Raw genomic sequence first — 16,526 nt, forward strand, 5'->3', positions numbered from 1 at the left:
ACATATGAGGAGACAATATATTTCTCACATGCTGAGCCTGAATGCTAGCTTACATATGAGGAGATGATATATTTCTCATATGCTGAGCCTGTATGCTAGCTTACATATGAGGAGATGATATATTTCTCATATACTGAGCCTGAATGCTAACTTACATATGAGGAGATGATATATTTCTCATATGCTGAGCCTGTATGCTAGCTTACATATGAGGAGATGATATATTTCACATAACTTGAGCCTGAATGCTAGCTTACATATGAGGAGACAATATATTTCTCACATGCTGAGCCTGAATGCTAGCTTACATATGAGGAGACGATATATTTCTCACATGCTGAGCCTGAATGCTAGCTTACATATGAGGAGATGATATATTTCTCATATACTGAGCAGAGCCTGAATGCTAGCTTACATATGAGGAGACAATATATTTCTCATATGCTGAGCCTGAATGCTAGCTTACATATGAGGAGATGATACATGTATATTTCTCATATGCTGAGCCTGTATGCTAGCTTACATATGAGGAGATGATATATTTCTCATAACTTGAGCCTGAATGCTAGCTTACATATGAGGAGACAATATATTTCTCACATGCTGAGCCTGAATGCTAGCTTACATATGAGGAGACGATATATTTCTCATATACTGAGCCTGAATGCTAACTTACATATGAGGAGACGATATATTTCTCACATGCTGAGCCTGAATGCTAGCTTACATTTGAGGAGACAATATATTTCTCACATGCTGAGCCTGAATGCTAGCTTACATATGAGGAGATGATATATTTCTCATATACTGAGCCTGAATGCTAGCTTACATATGAGGAGACGATATATTTCTCATATGCTGAGCCTGAATGCTAGCTTACATAAGGAGATGATATATTTCTCATATGCTGAGCCTGAATGCTAGCTTACATATGAGGAAACGATATATTTCTCATATGCTGAGCCTAAATGCTGAATGTAGTTTAATTGTCTCTAGTATTTATAGGTTACATAGTAGAAATATTTTTACATTGTCAAATTCATACAATTTTATTCAAATAAAAATAATTTACATTTTAATTCAGTATATGTATGTAGCATTTTTTGCATAGGTACAATGTATATCTCACTGTTTAACAATATGAAGTGTCTCAATGTATATGCATTATTATCCCATGCATTCGTGTGTATATGAATTCCAGTGTCCACATGCCCTGTTATCACATGCATTCGTGTGTATCAATTCCAGTATCTACATACCCTATTCGCCCATGCATCTGTGTGTATCAATTCCAGTCTCTACGTGCCTTATTCACCCATGCATCTGTGTGTATCAATTCCAGTGTCTACATGTCCTATTCTCCCATGCATCTGTGTGTATCAATTCCAGTGTCTATGTGCCCTATTCGCCCATGCATCTGTGTGTATCAATTCCAGTCTCTACGTGCTCTGTTATCCCATGTATCCTTGTGTATCAATTCCAGTCTCTACATACCCTACCAGTATTCACCCACGCATCTGTGTGAATCAATTCCAGTGTCTACATACCCTACCAGTATTCACCCATGCCTTATTCACCCATGCATCTCTCTGTGTATCAATTCCAGTGTTGGTATACCCTGGTATTCCATGCACATCAATTTGATGTAAAACAAGACAGACATAAAGAGTTCATTCCAGGATCTGCTCAACATGGGATACATCTAACAAAGATCTGATCTATGAGATATTATTTCAAAACATTCACAATGTTGTACAGTATGCAACACACTGATAGTTTTATATACATGTACCATACAAATAACACAGATTGATATATGCAATGAGGTAGGTACATGCTACATTATATTTGTATGCAATGAGGTAGGTACATGCTACATTATATTTGTTGCAATGAGGTACATGTAGATACATGCTACCGGGGTACATTATATTTGTATGCAATGAGGTAGATACATGCTACATTATATTTGTATGCAATGAGGTAGGTACATGCTACATTATATTTGTATGATCTGCTTTGTGGTGCATACGGTCATACATAGCGACTTTTGGATCAACATGTTTGAGATAAAGCCTGACTTTTATTATCCCTTGTTTCGCGAACCCGCCAAATAAACATGAGCCGAAAATGAAATAAAAATATTATTTTTATCTTCATTTTTGTACCGCCCAAGTTGCATTTCTGTGGGAGTATCATGATCAAAGTACCAAAGTCTCGCGCAGATGAGAATCACACAAATCTAATGGGGGAAAAAAAAGAATTATTTTTATTTTTTATCCGCCCTCCTCAAAAAAATAGCGTCATAAAAACTCGCGAAACAAGGAATAAAAAAGGTCTGGCCTAAATGATAAAAATAAATTTGTTATGCCTTAGCTTTCGAAAAATGTGACAATGTAATAATAAATGTGACAAAATGACAAACCATTTTATATGATTTCCATGTTTGGTATATACATAGTATTAGTAGCATATGACTAAATGCATATAAGATGCGTCTATGCTAAAACAACAATAAGCAGGCATACAATGTCTGTAAATGCAATTTCTGGTTTACTTATGCTTTTACTAGAAATGCGTTTGTAATAGAGCAAATAAAATAGTCAGTGTACTTTCAGTAATAGTTCCAAATTTAGTACATGTACTCCATTATTTGAAAAATACAAATATGCATGTGATATAAAATCCTAGGATTAATGGTACTATGACTGTAATCACTCATGTCTGACATCAAACTACGAGAAAATATCATGGGATTATGCACCGTACATACTGGTATTTATTTAGAAACCAAAGGGCTGTCAGAAAAGAAGTTATATGTATAAGACTGCCCTCATTAAACTATCTCACAACCAGCAAGCCAGCCATGCAGTTCTCTCATTTTTTTGAGGTTATACACCCAATGAAATTCTGACTTTTACTAATACTTCTTGTCTCAAAAATGTTACGAAAATTATTTTCATAGGCAAAATTTTATTGTGCGAATCAAATTTATTGTGCATTCTTGTATGAAATTGCGTAAATTGCAGATGCAGATTCGGCTAATCTCTGCAATTTAGTTGTCATTTTATTACCCAGATCAATAAGAATATCTGTCAATAGCATGCCAACTTGCACAACATTACTTGTACATATTGCACAATACACTGTCTTGAAATTGTCTGCGAGCAAACAAGTAAAAATCCTCTGGCTAGTACAATCTCTTTTGAAATACAAATTTCTTTCAAGTCGAGCTGCATTTTATGATACGATGGAATACTAACATGAAAACATCTCTTGCACTGAATTCATTTCAGACATCCATAGAAATACCTAAGTCGCTCGAAGCGTGAATTATTGTAAACTTTCCGTATATATATTATACAGCAGTTTACTAAAAATAAATTGATGTGGTTGAATACTCCTACCAGGCAGATTTTTTAAATTATACTAAATGACAGAAACCATAAATAAAGCAATTTAACATTTTTTTTATTGGAAACAGTAATGAGGGAACATCAAAATTCTTGACACTTTTTTATTGAATCAGAATGTCCGGCGGGGATGAATTGAGAAAAACTGTTTACAGCAAAAAAATTAATTTGGAGTATTATAACCAAATGAAACCTCATATTTCTTTAGTTTTTCAGTTAATATAAAATGAGAAATATTCAGTAGGTTTAAGTTGAAAGCTGATTTGTTGTTGGAGGGATATTGACTAATTTTTTTTTAATGCCAGAATTTTTTCTCGTCAACATTTTGTTGTTGATTTGTTCTTGCCAACAATTTATAGATTTTTATGTATTTTGCACCACAAATAGACATAATTTTTTATTGTCTACAGGTCTTGATTAAAAATTTAGTTAATCAATATTGAAACAAATTATGCAAGTTTTCTTTTTTGGAAAAATGACAAAAGTTTACTTTGGTATTTCAAGTGTTTAAATTCACTGGTTTGTGAAAGAAAAAACTTTGCATATTTGATAGGCTATTTTAAATTAGTACTGATAATGTATGTGTTACATCCGGAGACATAACCTCAATATAAACTTACATAAAGGATACAGACATATCAGCTTTACTTTAAAAATGAATATACCATATTTCCTTTATTATAACTGATATGTTGATTGTGGCTGTAGTTGCATTCTTAGAGAATTGTAATTTAAAATATGATAAGACCCAAAACATGCTATATTTCAAGTTAACATATTACCTACTGCTGAATTCTGAAAAATTATCATCAGTGACAAAAACAAATTTGAAGAACATAAATAAAGGGAATGAACAAGACTGTTCAAGAAACAATAAGTTTACCCTTTATACATTTGCTCTGTGCATGGAGGTAATAACCTTTTTTTCATTTCCAATCTCTTGTGATGAACGAACGGGATAACAGTCTGAGATCAGTAAAACTTTTGGGGCACTGTGAACCAATATTTACTACTACATACTATATAAATGAGCCCATTCCGACCCAGGCATTTTTAAAAATATATTTAAAAATATTAAATTAAAAATTTAACAATAACAAGGAAAATGCTTACTAAAACTAGAATATCACGAAGCTGAAGCTCATTCAAGTTAATTCGTTTATGTTTGGAAGCACACTTTGCGTTGCAAAATTACGTGAAAGTGTAAAACGTATGTGCAGAAAAAAAGGCAGAATTTTTTTTTTAAATGCATTACTTATGACATAATAACCACTTAAAGAAAAACAAACCCCGGCGTCAGAAAGAACAATGAAACACAATGCAACGGTGGCGTTTATGAGGTACGAGGAAAGCCCCATCAATCAGTTGGCTACACCGCCGCCAAGCTGCTACGCGAGTCGATCACACAACACAAAACAGCTTCGACGACTGTACACATCGCGACCACGCCGAAAATATTATTATGCAATGCTTCAAACAAAACAGAATTTTATGAAAATTCTGATCGCAATCGACTAAATCACCATTCACCTCTTACCTGACATCTTCTGCACGAGCTTAGCAAAACGGGAGGATGCAAAATCCGTGTTATCGACAGCGAGTGTGCAGTACACGTTCGCCAAGTAACTTTGAACAGAGAAGTACTGTGTTGGATCAGATCGATGTGTGCAGTACCATACTCAGAAAAGTGTACTATAAAAGTCTAACCTTCAACCTCTCGATTATATTTTGAAACAGTCATTGTGTGGTAAAAGTGTTTACCGAGTATATTGATTCTTATTAAACTAGCCCCAATTATATGGATATCATTTGAATATATCATTAAATCTAGAAAATAATATGTTGTTTACACGTAAAGCGTTTTTATGAACAGTTGCCCGTGTAAGTCAGTGAAGGATGCTGGGTAGTCTAGGAATCATAACATGGCGGAAGTTGTTTATAACTTTCTAACTGCTCCACTTCATACAAAACTTGACGAACCGAGGGCGTAAAATACCAAAATGGAGAGTAGTCGGGCCTGATATTGTTTGGAAGTATATGGAATAGGTGAGTATTGTGTTGTGATGGAAAGTATCCTGTGGTGGCGTGGAAGCCATCTGAACGTCAGTCTATTTCCTACTTCTACTAGTACCTTTACTAGTCCCATGGCTATCAGTGCAAGATTTAAAGTTCATTCCGATAACTTGATCAACCGTGTCTTCTCAGAATGCACTAACACGTAAGTGTAATGAAATCGACAAATTTGATTACATTACTATTCAATACACATTGTTTGTCGTAGGCCGCGATATAAATAGGTGTCTCGGTGTGACAGACTGGCGGGAAACAGTGTCAACAACTCGACGTGTCGTACGCAGCAACCGAGGTCGTCGGCGATCATCAGCATATTCACTGCTTCAAATAAATACAGCTATTTTATATTGCTCCGGAAAACTTCAGCAGTTATTCATCTTATCGTGTCACCTCGTGGAAGTTACGTAATTTAGAGCGATTGCTTGAAATCAAAAGTAAAAGAAAAGATGAAGATCGAGGGCGCTATTGTGGCTGACTATGACACTTAAGTGGCAGTTTCCTGTTTACGTCTTGTCACTGAAATCGAAAGCACCAACAATTTTTAAGATTAGGGTAGACCACAAACGTAATTTTAGCACACAGTAGGGGTAAATCCTGATGTCATCTAATCAACAAAAATATTATTTAGTAGATGGACATAGTGCTTGAAGAGCGACAGTCGTTGTGCTGTGCATGTGTGACACTTGTGTTGATAAACATCGATTTTCCCATAGTCCAATGCGAGGTTTGACCTGGGTGCCACCAGTGATTCCTTTGATGCCTTCCAATCACCTAAAAATACCTAATTAAAGCTTAGTAATTAATGTCCTATTTTGTACTTGTTGATCTGCGGAACAGTCAAAGTTGTCATCTTTGTTTATATGAAACCAGAGGTACATTACTTGGGGTTTGTAACTACGGTGACATGATACCAAGATCCCGTCACAATCTCGCTCTCGCATAAGCGTTCCAACTCAGAAAAAATGCGAATGCGCATGCCCAAGGTAACTAGGATACTGGGATGTCCAGGTGGATCAAAATAGCTGCCCACGATATGACGGATTACGAGAACTATATTTTCTGTACATTTTCGTTGTATTACATTTTTCACTATGATGGTGACAAGAAAAGTTTATTTTTTTCATTACAAACCTTGAACATTGATATATGTCATGTCAGAAGGTCGTAGCCTCAGTCTCGCTATCTACGAGAAGAGACTTGAATGGGATCTTGACATGATGTCACCATACAGTACTATGCGAGTTGCAAACCCCAAGTAATGTACCTCTGATGAAACCCATATATCTTGTGCATGCTTGGCGCATCAACTACCACCCTTTAATGAGAAAATTGCATCCCTCAGGTAATTTGGATTCATAAGAGCTGATGAAAACATTTTTTTTTAAATCACACAAATGACAGCAAAGGAATAAATGATTTATGCTCAGATCAGACTGTTTGACCTTTATATATTTGCAAAACTTGATAAATTTGACATTTCTTATTTTACTTTATGTCAAATAAAGCTTAGTATCAGACTGTTATCAGAAAATGAATACTGCCCGAATACGCTGCAAGCTGTGGAAAAATAGACAATATACATGTACATGTACCACAGTTCTTCATGTAGGCCCCAAACGTAATTTTAACACACAGTAGGGGTAAATCCTGCTGTCAACTAAAATCAGTAAATATATTATTTTGGTAATCTATTAATGACTGTTTCCTGATTAAAACCTGCCCCCTAGTTGAGAGTTCAGTGTAACAATTCAAAAATCGCAAATGTCTTGGTTTCAAACCGCACTCATAGTTCAGAATGTTTTGACTGTGAAAGCGCAATTTAATCAGGGACTATGTTGTGTAATGTAATGTTACTGGAGTGAAATGTCGCATGTAATAAAATAAAACTGGTGAAATACAACGTCTGTTTACATATCTAGCTGGGAAAGAGCCATTTAAAACACTGATTTAAGTCAAATGAATGTCCTACAATCTCCTTTTGTCTAGTTTTCTGAGGAATAATATAAATACTATTTCTGGTATGAATGGATTCTAATTTTCTGTGTTTCACAGCCATGGAACACAAAGCACAAACACAAACCTTGCCAGTTTATAAAGTTTGTCATTTATTGTATAATCTAATGCCTTGATAACCTATAAAGAAATGCACTTTTTTAATGCAAATCATGCATATTTTAATCTAATTAACCGAACATTTCATCCAGATTCAGGGCATGAGACGTTTTAATGAACTCATTAAATAACCTGGTGACTAGAACAGAACTGTTGAGTGACAGGTACTTATACATTTGTACACTGATGATGAGCAACTATTTAGAGTTTGATCCATCAAGTCATAAAGATGGCACCCTAGCTGGAGGTGAATATGGCCAAAATGGCACCCTAGCTAGAGGTAAATATGGCCAAAATGGCACCCTAGCTAGAGGTAAATATGGCCAAAATGGCACCCTTGCTAGAGATGAATATGGCCAAAATGGCACCCTAGCTGGAGGTGAATGTTACTAAAATGGCACCCTTGCTAGAGATGAATATGGCCAAAATGGCACCCTTGCTAGAGATGAATATGACCAAAATGGCACCCTTGCTGGAGGTGAATGTTACTAAAATGGCACCCTAGCAAGAGATGAATATTGCCAAATGGCACCCTTGCTAGAGGTGAATATTGTCAAAATGGCACCCTAGCTGGAGGTGAATATTGCCAAAATGGCACCCTAGCTACATGTAGAGTTGAATATTGCCAAAATGGCACCATAGCTGGAGATGAATGTTACTCTAATGGCACCCTTGCTAGAGATAAATATTGCCAAAATGGCACCCTAGCAAAAGATGAATATTGCCAAAATGGCACCCTAGCTGGAGGTGAATGTTACTAAAATGGCACCTATGCTAGAGGTGAATATGGCCAAAATGGCACCCTAGCTGGAGGGAAATATAACTAAAATGGCACCCTTGCTAGAGGTGAATATTGTCAAAATGGCACCCTAGCTGGAGGTGAATGTTACTGAAATGGTACCCTTGCTAGAGCTGAATATTGTCAAAATAGCACCCTTGCTAGAGCTGAATATTGTCAAAATAGCACCCTTGCTAGAGGTGTATATGACCAAAATGGCACCCGAGCTGGAGGTGAATATTGCCAAAATGGCACCCTTGCTAGAGGTGAATATTGCCAAAATGGCACCCTAGCTAGAAATGAATATGGCCAAAATGGTACCCAAGCTTGAGGTGAATGTTACTAAAATGGCACCCTAGCTGGAGGTGAATATGGCCAAAATGGCACCCTAGCTAGAGATGATTATTGCCATAATGGCATCCTTGCTAGAGATGAATATCTCAACACTAATCAGCGTCTTTTTCTGTATTTTACATTGGATGTTGAAATGCTATATAGTGCTTGATGGAAATAGATTCTTGTCACTAAATGCAAATGTTTTCATAGCACAAAATGTTTTTTGTTGCCATTATCTCTCAATAAATTATCAACTACAAGCAAAAAAAAAGGATATTTAATAATAAGGTTATCACAAAATGACTGCGATGTACATGTACATGACAGTTGATGTAATTGCTGCACTGCCTTTGTGCAATGTTCCTCATAGTCACGTGGCAGTGACACTGTGTAATTTTGGAATGCAATAATTGTGTCAACTATCAAAAATAGTCTGCAATTGTACCAGTAACTGGAAAAAACGTGTCCACCAACATGCTTAGACATCATGTCTAAATCTGTATTGATATCATGGGCACCTGTAAGTACGTGTAAGTTTGATTAATTTACCATGACCATCACTTTTAATTTATTGTAAAAATACTAGTAATTTGCATAATTAGATACATTGTAACTTTAGTAAATTCATGAAAAGTCACTCCCTTTTTAGAAAAACCTAGTGAAATTTCCACTAGTACAAAATTTCACAATTTTCCGTGAAATTTGTTTCTTACAAAATAGAAGGCATTTATTGTATGAGTTGTCATGGCAACTGTACATCATGCACCTGTGGTCTGTACATATGATACATGTACATCTGATCTATATTTAGGTAATTTAAATGTTTTGTCTAGACTGATTATTCCAGTCCTGTCCTGAATTAATGTCCAAAATTATCATTCACGACTTGACTTTGTCATCATTAGGAGATAAATTCTTTTGTCCATCATATAGATACAGACTTATAGCACTTCTGTATCGACTCTCACTGGAGGAAACAACAGTTTGTGAAAGGGTGGAGGCAGTCATTGATAATGCGACATTAAAAGAAGACACCAAAGTTCTATTCAGATCTTTCCTTTTAAGGCAAGTGATTGCTTGCTTCATACTTAATAGAAAGAGCATGTATGATGACTTACATATGCATGTCAATTTTTTTTATCATCTTATCAACTAAATTCTGATATTTAAATGTTTCTCAGAGATGAAGTTGGTGATTTCATGTCAACTTTGAATAACTTTACTCACATCTATACCAATTCCAAACTATAATTCAGTTGATAGTTTGCACTCCAGTATAGGTTACTTATAGGTTATATTTTGAATGTCTTATTTTGTGATTTGATCAAAACCAATTTTCGGAGATGTACTATATGTACCGGGTAATGATTTGCAGATAAAATTATAGTCGTTGAGTCAGTGCAATTATTTACATTCAATGCACATATTCAAATTTATTTAGCAATAAAATACGGTATGGTATGTAAACTATATAAACACACCTTTCTGATTAAATAAGGCACATAATTCTTTGTATATGATTACAATAAGTATAAAAAATGTACATAATATGTATCCTTGATTTGTATATTAAATAAATATTGTTTTCATAGAATTAAATTTGACCTTTAGATCTTGATACTGTATGTATAACATTTTTCAAATCATAATTAAATTACATTCAAGCAATGAAAGTAAAAATATTTGTAAATAATAGTGTAGATGTATATTTATAATACTGTAGAATACTTTATTTTCACTTGGAATTAATTTTCGCTATTTTTGCTGAAGGAATGATTCTGTGATAATAAAATCCAGCGAATATACCTTCTTTCCTATATTTTGCATTAAATTTGTCAAAAATCAGTGAAAATTAATTTCATACAAAGCATCAAAAATGTCTTTTCAGCAAAAATAAAGTATTTTACAGTAGTACGTTTTTGTACCAATAGGATTATATATAAAACAAAACCAACACATTACCTAGAGTGATTTCTATATAAATTATTTAACATGTATTTAACTGTGTATGAATGTATAAAGCATCCATATTAATCAGCTAATTTGCATACTAATTAACTAACCATCCATATTAATCAGCAAATTTGCATACTAATTAACTAACCATCCATATTAATCAGCTAATTTGCATACTAATTAACTAACCATCCATATTAATCAGCAAATTTGCATACTAATTAACTAACCATCCATATTAATCAGCTAATTTGCATACTGATTAACTAACATCCATATTAATCAGCAAATTTGCATACTAATTAACTAACCATCCATATTAATCAGCAAATTTGCATACTAATTAACTAACCATCCATATTAATCAGCTAATTTGCATACTAATTAACTAACCATCCATATTAATCAGCTAATTTGCATACTAATTAACTAAGCATCCATATTAATCAGCTAATTTGCATACTAATTAACTAATCATCCATATTAATCAGCTAATTTGCATACTAATTAACTAATCATCCATATTAATCAGCTAATTTGCATACTAATTAACTAATCATCCATATTAATCAGCTAATTTGCATACTACCTAACTATTTTGCGTCATATTTTGTTTATATTTCTTCTCATGTATACTGCGTAGATTCATGGCCGATAAATTATTGTTTGAAATCAATCTGTGTATTTTAACTAGCTTAATTAATTGGTTTTAACAAGTTCTTTGTACATCAACATCTTTGCAACAACAGTTTTACTCAAATGAATTTGTACAGACAAATACACATGTATATAATAAAATGTTATAATTGATTAGTTAATTTGCTTGCCAGTAATCGTTTTCATTCTAAAAGTTTATTCAAATAGATTGAAACAGGGTACATGCTGTTAGTGTAGAGAAATAACTGATAATATATCATTTTATTAGCTGCCCCAGCTAGTTTAAATGCTAATTACAAGTAGTAGTATGACAGAACCCCACATCCTGCCCATGGCTTTCGTTGCGTATGGAAGTTATTTTCATGAGTGATGCGGTGTATCCTGTGACCGTACTTTCACGAGCGAAGCAGAATACACCGCATCTCGAGTCTCACCGCATCTCAACGGCAATTTTTGTGTATTTTAAAACGAGGCTCCTCATTAGCTTCTCATTTGTATACAGAAATTCCCCTTGTGACGTCAGAAGGGGAAGTCGCATGGCAGCTTGCATTGCCGATACGTGTAAATACAGTAAGGCAAATTTCTTGTGCAGTTTTCTCATCTTTGACTAAATTGTCACTTATGTACTTGTTCGTCGAGGAAGAATGGACCATAATGAACACATAGTATCAATTTTTGTTGCATGGGGTTGAGTTAGATGCGAAATATGTCCGTTCTGGTGTAGCTGGTCACCGTGATTGTCACCGACACCGGCGCACGTTTGTACACTGTCGCTGAACAAAATAGAATTTGACGTCGGAATTATCTCGTTATTTAGCAGGTTACTAGGCACGTCACTACACTGTTTTATTTCATCGATCGTCTGAGTAAAACTTTCAAAATTAAAATAAAAGAGAACATATTCTGACATTCTAAACATTAGACTATAGTGATCACTATAAAATAATTAAAAAAACGACAAATCACAGTTACTAAATAAATGACAGCCGCGTGGAAATAAATTGACTTTTTGTTGAAATAGGTGAACGCGTCAGGTCATGACGAGGGCAAGTGCGTTAAAAGCGGATAACAAAAATAATCGAGATCGACACACATACAGATAAATTCAGAGTGAATTCGAGTTAACGTGATCCATGGCGTGATTGTCATAATTATGACATCATATTAAAACTTCATTTGGTGGAAACACGTCGACCAAGCCCGAATTCTTATTTCATAAATTATTACGCAGATCAAGCTGCAAGCATGGAGGTAAAAAAAGAACAGAGGTCTGAATTCGACATTCAACACCAATCACCAAACAATTCAGAAACTTTTAGCCTTCGAAAATGAAAACAATTAGAAGTGTGTAAGGGCTGTGTAATTTCCTGTTTGTCCGACGCTTCGTTTTCGTGTCACTGTCAAAATTATTGCTACCTTATACCTAACAGACACTAAACGATAATCACGATCACGATCGCAAACACTTGCCGACGTCTCTCTCTCTCTTCTAAAATCCGCCTCGGTGATCATGGGCTGGTCCGGAATCTATTTCTTTCAAAAGTGTTGCGCCAGGTTTACGTTAAGTGGATTTTGTCCACTGATGTCGTACCTATGAAAACGTGTGAATACTTACACTATGACTATACGTTTCACTGCAACTGCCCACAACACAACACAACAACTAAAAACTCTCTAAAAAAAAATAAATAAAATAGACAAAAAAAAAAAAAAAAAAAAAAAAACGCCGACCGAAAAATGTATATCGTTTAAAACTATACTGAATGACCAGTGTTATTACGGCTCGGGGGTATGACTTCCTCTCACATTTTTGTCATTTGGTGGCGCACTTTCGGCGAGAGTCGGAAATCCGGAAACAGTCGACCGTTTCAGGATAGGTGGGCGTGGCTACAGCACGAGAAATATCCCAAATTTACTTGAATACGAGTAATCATTTTCAGCAAAAAAATCAATAACTGCCCATTTCAGTGGGACACGGATCTAAAATGGGAAACGCGAGGGTGGGCATTGCACAGGCACTTTAAACTTAAATTAACAGCATGGATAACGTCAACACTTTTGTTTCTGTTCTGCTGTACATAATGCACACTTGAATTAACAGCATGGATAACGTCAACACTTTTGTTTCTGTTCTGCTGTACATAATGCACACTTGAATTAACAGCATGGATAACGTCAACACTTTTGTTTCTGTTCTGCTGTACATAATGCACACTTAAATTAACAGCATGGATAACGTCAACACTTTTGTTTCTGTTCTGCTGTACATAATGCACACTTGAATTAACAGCATGGATAACGTCAACACTTTTGTTTCTGTTCTGCTGTACATAATGCACACTTAAATTAACAGCATGGATAACGTCAACACTTTTGTTTCTGTTCTGCTGTCCATAATGCACACTTGAATTCTTTTAAATTATTTCTTTAAAGAGTCATTATGAGTAACTTCCATATTTTACTACATTCTACATGTAATTAGGGACAACGTCAAAAGATCGATGTCGGATAAAAAACTTAATATTTCCTTTAATTTGGGGGTGGGGACCTCAAAAAGTTTCCATCCTACAAAAACAATTTTATTTTTTAATGAAGTCAAAAAAATCTTGGAGTATTTGTAGTTCGTTTTTTTTTCTATCTAATCATGGACAGAAATAACTGAAAAGGGAAAAAAATAGAAAAATGGTTTGGTTCGAGTGTAAATTTGTGCGTCAAATGAGGTGCATTTGTAAAATCTTTTTACACCCACTCGACAACCAACTGCTATGCAATACTACTGTCCGATTGTCAATTTGTATTTAATGGTGAATGTAGTCTGACGCCATGACCAATAGTTATCAATTAAGTTTCAGTGGGGGGTAGGGGGTTTGGAAAAAAACTAAAGGAATTAAGTTTTTTATCCGACAACGATCTTTTGACGTCGTCCCTTAGGTGGTTATTATCCAAGATGAATGGTTAATCTGTATGCATAAATGACCTTCTCCATCCTATGCTATGATTATCCCTACCATTTGTAGACCATCTTTTCATATTATGCTGTGATCTGTCGCACCTATGTAATGTGATATGACCCATCTTTACTTATCAAGGACAAGCCATGTGTAGTTTAACTGTGGTTTAATTTTGCAATTCTCAGTCTAATCTTACAGAAGCCCTATGAACTTTTATATGGCAGGAAATGATTACATGTATTTGTACAGTAAAATGTAGACAATTTAAGACTAAGCTAGTTTGACCAATAAGGAAGGGGCTTACATACTTGCATCATGTACGTGTAACATGTGTTACGATTGATCAATCATTTATTGTGCTAAATGAGGAAGTGTTTCTCTTCTAAAGTATCAAGGAACTAAACAGTAAATTGAGACTTTAATATGCAGGTGACTTGTCTTTGAATCAGAGGTAGGTACATATCAACATGATGTATTGATGACTGGTATTCAATGAATTGTGGTGAGTGTTGCTTCACTGCATTGTAACATACATGTACATGTATAGTCTGGAGTTTTATAAAGCTTCTTTTATCCATTTCAGTTTCTAGACGGTGATTGCATCAAATTTGTATTCAAATACAATACTTTTTTCCTTTTGGTCCTTATTATCCCCTGACACATTGCCGGCAGGGGATATAGTGGTTACTTCCGACCATCTGTACGGTCATTCATATGAGTAGCACTGTGTTATATTGAAGACATTGCAAACTAGATCTGATCAACATATATGGTGATAAAGGATACAAATTTAAATCTTTTTTGACAAATAATAGAATACATTTAATGTTTTTATGTAAATTCGGTGGGCAAATTAACAGCAGCCACAATTTTTGTTGGTAAAAGCTGGTCTGTGTTAACACCTGGCATGAACACAGTTGATTGTTACAAACAATGTTGGGGAAAAAGTGCTGGGCAATGTTTTAGTTCCAGTGATTTCTCAAAATATGACACATTATCCAAAACATTACCCAGGAGGATCTTTCAGACAAATAAGATAGATAGTTTCACATTTTTTACTTATATATTTGTATAGAAATATTGCTTTTTCAGGAGTAAATACAGTGTAAAAAGAAAAATGTATGAAAACAAGTACCATGATATGAAACTATAATTAGCTAATTTATATTCAAAGCCTTGACCTTTGACCTGTTCTAAGAGGAAGCATGGTCAGCAAGCTTATATAAAAATGTGTTTCAATTCAACACAGATATAATGTTTACTCTGTCTAAAAAAAAATATTTATTTATCACACTTCCTGGTCATAGTACACCCAGTATTTGTAAAGTCTGTAATACTGATGCTTTTTCTGAACAATCCAGTGCTGTCTCCAAAGGTAACTTCTTCTCCCCAAATTGAAATTGTAGTTTTTCTGTGTGTCTGATATCTAAAGAATCACTTGTTAGATTTTGATAAAACTTAGTAATACAATGTAGATGCTCTAATGTCCAGATATGATTAGTTTTTAATTGAAATTCATGCATACATGTATTATTTATTTAATTTGCATGATACTTTTTATACTTTATTACAGCTATGTAATAATAGTAAAGTTATGCAGTGGATTAATGTGACCGTTACTGCATAGTTCATGTAATACATGTATGTGACTGTTATTGCATAGTTCATGTAATACATGTATGTGACCGTCACTGCATAGTTCATGTAATACATGTATGTGACCGTAACTGCATAGTTCATGTAATACATGTATGTGACTGTTATTGCATAAATGATGTAATACATGTATGTGACCGTTACTGCATAGTTCATGTAATACATGTATTTGACCATAACTGCATAGTTCATGTAATACATGTATGTGACCGTAACTGCATAGTTCATGTGATACATGTATGTGGCCGTAACTACATAGTTCATGTAATACATGTATGTGACCGTAACAGCATAGTTCATGTAATACATGTATGTGACCGTAACAGCATAGTTCATGTAATACATGTATGTGGCCGTAACTACATAGTTCATGTAATACATGTATGTGACTGTTATTGCATAAATCATGTAATACATGTATGTGACCGTAACAGCATAGTTCATGTAATACATGTATGTGACCGTAACAGCATAGTTCATGTAATACATGTATGTCCGTAATAGCATAGTTCATGTAATACATGTATGTGGCCGTCACTGCATAGTTCATGCAATACATGTATGTCCGTAACTACATAGTTCATGTAATACATG

At 34.6% G+C, this 16,526-nt stretch overlaps 2 protein-coding genes across 4 annotated transcripts in view; one reads left to right on the forward strand and one right to left on the reverse strand.

The window, feature by feature from the left end:
- LOC102802319 (zinc finger matrin-type protein 3-like) overlaps positions 1–5,311 on the reverse strand; it is a 103,800-nt gene extending 98,489 nt beyond the window's left edge. For both annotated transcript variants that reach the window (XM_085490734.1, XM_085490733.1), the window contains exon 1: positions 4,951–5,311. In XM_085490734.1, the coding sequence (XP_085346860.1) occupies positions 4,951–4,957 (7 nt within the window). In that variant the 5' untranslated portion in view covers positions 4,958–5,311. The remainder of the gene's footprint in view (positions 1–4,950) is intronic.
- An 8-nt stretch (positions 5,312–5,319) lies between these two features.
- Positions 5,320–16,526, forward strand: part of LOC100377675 (phosphatidylinositol 4,5-bisphosphate 3-kinase catalytic subunit alpha isoform-like) — a 39,046-nt gene continuing 27,839 nt past the window's right edge. The window contains exon 1 of one of the 2 annotated variants that reach the window (XM_085490731.1): positions 5,320–5,459. The gene's annotated coding sequence lies outside the window, so the exon portion shown is untranslated. Of the gene's footprint in view, positions 5,460–14,509; positions 14,728–16,526 lie in introns of those variants that run through there. The other variant, XM_085490732.1, reaches the window with a different exon arrangement.

The sequence above is a fragment of the Saccoglossus kowalevskii genome, chromosome 15 (assembly GCF_978046115.1).
Source record: "Saccoglossus kowalevskii chromosome 15, keSacKowa6.1, whole genome shotgun sequence".
Classification (NCBI taxonomy): Eukaryota; Metazoa; Hemichordata; class Enteropneusta; family Harrimaniidae; genus Saccoglossus; species Saccoglossus kowalevskii.